Here is an 8,223-nt window from a genome sequence, read left to right as displayed (position 1 = left end):
CGACGACTCCTGGGCGACGGCTGCTGCCACTTGTTTTGGATCTTTCTGGCACCTTCTCTAGTATTACGCCTGCGTCACCTCGCCCCTCCTCCTTCCCCAACTCGCGCAGGTGCGACCGCCACGCCCCTTCGGGGCAAGCGCAGAGAGATGTTTCTAAGCCCCGCCCCTGCCGGCCCTCCGCCCCCGCCCCCGCCCCCCTTAGAAGCGTCTTGGGCTGCTTGTGCTGCGCCTGCGCAGAGCGAGAGCAGCGCCGCAACGGGGCTGATCTGGTACCCAGTTGCAAACGTGCTACTGCTCGCCCAAGACTTAAGTCGCCGGGTCTCTGTCACTCCACGTAACGTCCTGTTTGGAATATTCATTTCATGGACTACAGTGCCCTCTTGTCATGACCCAGACTGATACATTATTACTGCCCCCAGCTGCCTATTGCAGAGGACCATAATCACGATCGTCTCGGCTCCAGTAACGCCCAGGCCCCTATGATGGGTACCGGGACACTCCTCTGTCAGAGTATCCCCACCCCTAATAGCAACCAGGAACCTACATCCTACTGCCTTCTCATGATAGCAAACCGGAACCCCACCCCCAACCCAACAGATATCCCCCACCTATATAAGTCCCTTGCCCTGATCAATACCAGGACACCACCATCTCAGGAACCTAGACTCCCTCGATATGTCCTTCCTGATTGCAGTATGCCCCTGCATCCCTACTATGCCCCTTCTGATGCCATCTATCAAATGCCTCTTAACGCCATTCCAACCTCCGCCCTCACGGGGTTACGGGGCCGCCTAGACGCCGGCACTTAGTCACACACTGGTTGGAGGGGATTCCTGTAGGGGGAGCCGGTGTCGAGGATCCAATGTCTGCGCTTCTTCCTAGCTGCGGGGCTTTGGGTGTGGCTGTCGTACCGTCCCCTACTTAGGTGACTCAAGGTCAGAGGCCGCACGTGCCTAACGACAAGTCCCCCTTCTCGGACCTGTTCCCACCCCCGGAGTCATCTAACCCTCCAAGATGGGAAACGTGGGTTCTGGCACAGGCTCTACTTGCTTTCCCTTGGCTGTAGCAGTGAGCTTAGGAGAGTCCCTTCCCCAGTCTTGGCCTCAGGCTCCCTATATGTAAGCAGAAGGATGGCAGTGATCAGCTACTGAACACATAGAAGGCGCCCAATAAGAGACCACTATTAAATCGTTTGAATAGAAAAAATGAAAGCAAATTTTACAAATTAAGGATTATGTCCCTGTTAGGAGCTCTGATAGTGTAGTGCCTAAGGCACTTGACTGCTAACCAGAAAGCCGGCGATTCAAACCCACCAGCCACTCCTCGGAAGGACAATCCACTTCCGTAGTGATACCGCCTCAGGGGTCACTATGAGGCGGGTCCGACTTGCCGGCATATAACAACATGTCCCTGTTAGATGGGTTAAACACCTATGGTATACGAGGCCCTGTACTGAGAGCCCTTTCACGTGTGTGATCTCATCCCCTCAAAAGTTGAGCTTTTGAAAATTTGTTGCCCCGTGTCACTTTAGCTTTGTGTATCTCACTGTACATAAGTTATATTTCAATAAAATGTATTTTTTAAAATAAAGTTGAGCTTTTGAGGTTTATGTAATTCAAGCCTATTTTACTGACTAGAAAGGGATAGTATCCTAAGTGTACGACTCCAAAACTTTGCTCTCGGGAAATCTCAAGTCTCCTCAGCTGGGAAATGACACGTCCGTCAAGGTCTCCCGCAACCCAGGCCACCCAATGCGCCCTAGCGCTCCAAAGGTACCTAGTTCTGTGTACATAACTTTCAGATTTGGCAGGTAGGGAGCTGCTCGAGACAACTGCACAGGCGCACCTCCGTTCCCGAGGCCCCGCCTCCTCGAGTACAGTTGCGTGCGTGGAGGAACTTGCCGAGCCCCGCCTGAGCGTCAGTGCGCAGGCGCAAGGGCGCGTGCCCTCAGATGCGGGTGCTGATTGGTCAACACGGTTAAGGGTGCCGCCCAATGGGAGGTGTAGATAGTGAGGGGTCTCGCACGCCTCGGGCAGAGGGTCTGTGTCAGGAGCGGCGGGGGCTGCAAGAGGTAAGAGGGACGAGTGAGGGCGCCGCAGGGCGGGCCTGGGAAGTAAGCGCTGGGTTCACAGGGAGAGCAGAGGGAGTTCGAAGGGGGCTTAGGGGGACGAAGAGTCTTTGGGCCTGCGCTAGGGCGGGAGCGGCGCAGGTTGGAAGGAGAGCGCGCCTTCCTGCGTGCTCTGAGTACTGGTTGAGCCCCTGTGGTATCCAGAAACCTACGTTTGAGCTCTGGCCCCCACTGCCTACGGAGAGTTCTCCGGCTCCCGAGGAGATGAGCCCGGTAGGAGAAACGGGGTGTGTAACGAGAAAGTTTAACTTCCAGGCCCCTGGTGGATCCTTTTCTGGAAGGACTTTTATTAATCCACTGTATGAAAAGCCCACACGCCCAAGGTTGGGAAGGGAAGGAATGTAGATGAAGAAATTGCAAATTTCAGGACTCTCGGGCCGCCTTCTAGAGAGACGTTTATTAGATGTCTACTTTGTGCAAGCCGTACACCGTGCACTGGGCTTGGTCTTGAGGAACTCTGTTCGGAGCAGGGCTGTGAAAAGGAAAAACTCTCAGGCCTCTGGTTGGCTTTCAGGAAGATTCTTCATTGAATGGCTGTTGTGTGCAGGCGGTGGCAACTGACAAATTTGTGAGGGAGTTAAAATATCGTGAATAAAGGAAGGTTAACTCCTGGGCTTTTTACTGAATCATTGACTCAAGGGGCATTTATTAGGCAGAAGCTGAAAGCAGGGCCCTGTGCTGATTGTAATGATTCACAGTCTAATGGAAGAGTTAGGTCTGGTAGGAGAGATGAGATGTGTACCAAAACCAAAATGCCAAACCCAAGGTCATCGATTCAATTCCGACTCGTAGCGACAAATGTGTAGGGCTTCCAAAGCTGTAAATCATTACAGAAGCCGACTGCCTCATATTTCTCCCACGGAGCTGCTGGTGGATTCAAACTGTCAACCTTTTGGTTGGCCCAGTGCTTTAACCACAGTACCACTAGAGCTACTGGAGTATGTACAGGCACAGTTAAACTTCCACGGCCTTGCAGGACACAACCTGGAAGGAACATTATTCATTCAGTAAATATCTACTGACTGCCTACTGTGTGCTAGGCATTGTTCTTGGCACTGGAAAGGCATCAGTGATAACAGACTAAAATCCTGCCCTCTGGATTAGTATGAGTAACTCTTATATGCAAGGCTGTAAGCTGGACTCCACGTGCTCTCTGGCACTAATGGAAAAAGAGAGGAAGGTGGGAGTTGGATTCAGAAGATTAGCTCCCAGGCCCGGAAAAGGGGGAGGCATTTGCTGAAGAGATTCTGAACCTCTGTTATGTGAAGGGACCTGGGTTGGGTTGAGCCCACACATGTAGAATGGGAGATGGGACGCAGAGGGAAAAGTTTGAAAGTTAAAATCTACATCCCGAGTCAGTAGTTGTGTGGGTCACAGGAATCCTCACAATAAATCAGACCAGCCCTGCCTACATACTCTTAAACCATTGAGAAGCACAAAGATGCCATCTCAGTCCCATAATTACCATAACAGAGGTGGCACAGACTTTGCCTCACCTACTTTGGTCATGTTGTCAGAAGGGACCACTCCCTGGAGAAGTATGTCAGGCTTGGTAAAGTGGTGGTTAAGTGGAAAAGGGCAAGGCCCTAAACAGATGGATTGACACAGTGGCTACAACAGCGGGCTCAAGCATAACAAGGATTGTGAGGATGGGGCAGGACCAGGCAGTGTTTCATTCTTTTGTACATGGGATCACTATGGGTTGACCTGACTCTATGGCACCTAACAGCAGAGGTGGTACGGGATTCCATAGGAACCCCAAAGAGGAGGGAGTGGCCACCCCCCTGAGGATACAGAGGTGTTGTAAGAAGAGGCTTCCTGAAGGAGATGCTGGGTTGAGTTTGCCAAACAAAGAGAGAACTTTCCTGGCAGAGAGATGGCCTCATCAAAGGTTTAGGGTCCAAAGACATATCTGGGGAAGTACAAGTAATAGTTATAACTAATCTTTACTCAGTACCAGGGACATTGTGGGCAGTACTACTTTTAGCCCCAATTTACAGTTGAGGAAATGAGAGAGGAAGTAAGTGGGAGAGCTCAGATTTGAGTCTGGGCAGTCTAGTTCCAGGGCCTGGTTCCTGGTGCTCATAGACACCTGGCCACATCTCTGTGTGTGCACCTAGGAGAAGGCAACAAGATGTGGCACAAAGAGGAGCCCACATAGGCAAAGGCTGAAGAGCCCAAAAGGTGTGATGTATTCTCAGAAAGGGTGTGGGTAGTGCTCTGAGTAAGGAGAGCAGCATCAGAGGCCAGACTGAGGAGTGCTGTCTCTTTTCGCAGATGTCTGGCTGCCACCAGGTGCGTGTAGGCTTCAGAGTCACGGGATCTTCAAAGACTGAGACATAAGCATTGGGCTCAGAGTTGCTGATCCATACAGGCTGGTGAGTGACGGGATGGGCAAGGGAACTCCTGAGGGTCCCCCTTCCCTCTGGGTCCTGGTCTCTCACCAGCCCCTGCCCTTGCTTCTCTAGGTGCTGCCTTCCCCACAATGGCGGAGGTGGTGGCAGAGATGGCAGAGGTGACTGAGATGCCAACACAAGTGTCACCAGAGGTGGTGGAGATGGCAACACAGATGTCAGGGGAGGTGACTGAGATGTCCACAGAGGTGACTGAGCTGACACCTGGGGAGGCCCTTGCCTCATCCCTCTTCTTCCAGCACCACCAGTTCATGTGTTCTGAGTGTGGTAGCCTCTACAACACCCTGGAAGAGGTCCTCTCACACCAGGAGCAGCACGTGCCCCCAGCTGTAGAGGAGGAGGCACTGACCACCCAAGACGCAGGCCTGGAGCCAGGCACAGAGCTGGTGCCGGGCACCGAGGATGGGCCTTTCCAGTGTGGCGAGTGCAGCCAGCTCATCCTCTCCCCCAGCGAGCTCCTGGCCCACCAGGACGCCCACCTCCGGGAGTCTGCAAGTCAGATCCAGTACCAGTGTGGGGACTGCCAAGAGCTGTTCCCCTCCCCTGAGCTGTGGGTAGCTCACCGCAAGGCCCAACACCTCTCTGCAGCAGCTGCCGAACCTCCCCCACCACCTCCTTTGCCTCCCCGGACACCACCGTCTCCACCCGCTCCTCCACCTGAAGTCAAGATGGAGCCCTATGAGTGTCCTGAGTGCTCAACCCTGTGTGCCACACCTGAGGAGTTCTTGGAGCATCAAGGCACCCACTTCGACTCCCTCGAGAAAGAAGAGCACAACGGGCTGGAAGAGGAAGAAGAAGAGGAGGAGGATGAAGAAGATGAAGGTGAGACAGAGGAGGAGGAGGAGGCAGCAGAGGCTGGTGACGATGCTGTGGGAGGCACTGAGTCCAGCGGGGCCCAAAGCTGTGGGGACTATTCCCAGCATTGGCCCTCAGCAGGGGCTCACCGGCAGCACCGGCGGGTATCTCGTGGCCCGGCGTCATCAGAGGCCCACCCCTTCCACTGCAGCCAGTGCCAGCGCAGCTTCAGCTCAGCAAACCGGCTGCTGGCTCACGGGCGGGCCCATGTAGGTGGCACACACGAGTGCACCACCTGCTCCAAGGTCTTTAAGAAAGCTGCCTCGCTAGAGCAGCACCTGCAGCTGCACCGCGGTGAAGCCCGCTACCTCTGTGTGGACTGTGGCCGTGGCTTTGGCACAGAACTCACGCTCGTGGCCCACCGGCGGGCGCACACTGCCAACCCACTGCATCGCTGCCGCTGTGGCAAGACTTTCAGCAACATGACCAAGTTTCTGTACCACCGGCGCACTCACGCCGGCAAGAGTGGCACCCCCCGCACAGTAGCCACAGCAGCCTCAGCTGCAGCCGAACCTCCACCCCCTCCACCTCCCCCAGCCCCGCCTGCCCAGCTGCCCTGCCCACAGTGCTCCAAGTCCTTCGCCTCAGCCTCCCGGCTCTCCCGGCACCGCCGTGCAGTCCATGGGCCCCCTGAGCGGCGGCACCGCTGTGGCGTGTGTGGCAAGGGCTTCAAGAAGCTGGTTCATGTACGCAACCACCTGCGGACACACACGGGTGAAAGGCCCTTCCAGTGCCACTCGTGTGGCAAAACCTTTGCTTCTTTGGCCAATCTCAGCCGCCACCAGCTGACCCACACGGGTGTGCGTCCTTATCAGTGCCTGGACTGTGGCAAACGCTTTACGCAGAGCTCCAACCTGCAGCAGCACCGGCGGCTGCACCTGCGGCCGGTTGCCTTCGCCCGCGCCCCCCGCCTCTCCATCACTGGGCTCTACAACAAGAGCCCCTACTACTGTGGGACCTGCGGTCGTTGGTTCCGCGCCATGGCTGGCCTGCGCCTGCATCAGCGGGTCCACGCCCGAGCCCGGACAGCGACCCTCCAGCCGCCCAGATCACCACCTCCTGCCCTGCCACTGCCCCCCGAGCCCCAGCAGACCATCATGTGCACAGAGCTGGGGGAGACCATTGCCATCATTGAGACATCCCAGCCTCTGGCCCTTGAGGACACACTGCAGCTGTGCCAGGCTGCACTGGGGGCTAGTGAGGCAAGTGGGCTGTTGCAGTTGGACACCACCTTTGTGTGACACAGCTCAACAGCAGCAATAAACAGGTTCAGTCGCAACAGTGAGTATGGGTAGCTCTGTGAAAAAAGCTTGCCATACCTCTGGCCAGCTGATCTGGCACCTGCTTTTGTCAGGGACCACCCTGGCTTCTGACCCACCAACTCCTCAGATCAGGTTTCTGTTGTCACTTTGCTCTGCTTGAGGAGAAGCAGAAACTCTGAGCTGTGATGTGATCTGCCGTGGGTCACAATGCCAATTTGCAAAGCGGGTTTCACCAAGGCTCTGTGCTAGGCACCCTCACGTACCTCTTCAGATCCTCTGCTTACCCCTCAGCCCTAGCCTTCCCTGGACTCTGGGTGCCTAGGACATGGCTCTGCCTACTGGGGGGAAGCGCCTGACTTCTTTGGGCTTCCTTACTGTCAGTTTTGACCAAGTGGCAGAGAAGTCTATAGGCCCAGGGACTCGACTCCATACTGGAGACCCAGGAATGAGCAGACATGGCTCTTCCTTCATGGAGCATGCATGGTCTGGTGGGAGGAACACGTGAGTACAGATGGCGTCGGTCTCTGACTATGTCTCGTTTATACATCCAGCACATGTGTTCCAAGGCCACCCTCCCTTGTGCTGGGCAGCGCTGGGGGCCGGAGATGAGCAGGCCTGAGCCCTGACCTGTGGGGCTGACAGATCTCAGCTCCCAGGATTCCTGGGGCTCTGACAGGGAGGTGCAGGGGCAGTGAGGCCTCAGAGCAGGGAACCAGACTCTGGTGGGAGGTTTAGAGTCAGAGATGACATCCTATAGGAGGTAGACCTTGAAGGAAAAATAGGATCTTGCTCCTGGAGAAAGACATTCTAGGCAAACCACACTGCTTGAGGGGAAGATGGTGGTACATTTGGAGACCATCCAGTTACTCAGGGCTACGAAGGAGCCTTGGTTGCACATTGGTTAAGCACTCGGCTAGTAAATAAAGGTTGGCAGTTTGAACCCACCAGCTGCTCTCCAGGAGAAAAGAGCTGGCAGTCTGCTTCCGTAAAGATTATAGCCTTAGAAACCCTGTGGGGCAGTTCTAGCCTGTCCTGTAGGGCTGCCATGATTCAGAGTTGACTTGATGACAACAGGTTTGGTTGTGACAGTGGAGTTCAAAGCTGTGGTAGGCACCGTGCTTAGCACCGTATGTGTGTTATGATCCCAGCAGGCCTGTGGATAGAGTTCAGTATGGTCAGTATTGTACAGATGAGGAAACTGAGGGGCAGCAATTTGTTCATGGTCTTGCAGTGAGGTAGAGGTATTGCTGAGATTCAAACCAGGTAGACTCGCATAACCCCGTGTCATAGCCAGTATTGTCCTGAGTGATTAAGACTGAAAGCAGTGCTGGGGCAGGTGGGTCGGTGGCAGCAGAGTCATTCTAACTGCAGGAACAGTGAGCCAGTGTCCCAGAGCCCTGGGATTTGACAGGGCCTTGAAGGATCAAAGGTCCCCTGGGGGTGGCAATTTGTCTCTCCCTACACGGAAGATGGTTATGTTGGGTGTGGGGGGCAGGCTCCTCCCAAGCCAGCTGCAATAAGGGTGCACAGGCAGGTGAAGCGGAATATAGCCAAGGCTGAGAGT

At 55.1% G+C, this 8,223-nt stretch overlaps 1 protein-coding gene across 1 annotated transcript; it reads left to right on the top strand.

The window, feature by feature from the left end:
* The first annotated feature begins 4,613 nt into the window (after nucleotides 1–4,613).
* Nucleotides 4,614–6,638, top strand: ZNF526 (zinc finger protein 526). Its single transcript, XM_007942938.2, has one exon. It carries the CDS (start codon nucleotides 4,614–4,616, stop codon nucleotides 6,636–6,638), a length of 2,025 nt encoding a protein of 674 aa, XP_007941129.1.
* The last annotated feature ends 1,585 nt before the right edge of the window (nucleotides 6,639–8,223 follow it).

The sequence above is a fragment of the Orycteropus afer genome, unplaced genomic scaffold, assembly GCF_000298275.1.
Source record: "Orycteropus afer afer isolate SDZICR_OR568_19922 unplaced genomic scaffold, OryAfe1.0 scaffold00099, whole genome shotgun sequence".
NCBI classification, from domain to species: Eukaryota; Metazoa; Chordata; class Mammalia; order Tubulidentata; family Orycteropodidae; genus Orycteropus; species Orycteropus afer.
Note: the sequence above shows the minus strand (reverse complement) of the source record. Positions and strands in the feature narration are given on the sequence as shown.

What these genes read in the sequence shown, in the direction of transcription:
- ZNF526 (XM_007942938.2), top strand. Translation starts at nt 4,614, where the DNA reads ATGGCGGAGGTGGTGGCAGAGATGGCAGAGGTGACTGAGATGCCAACA.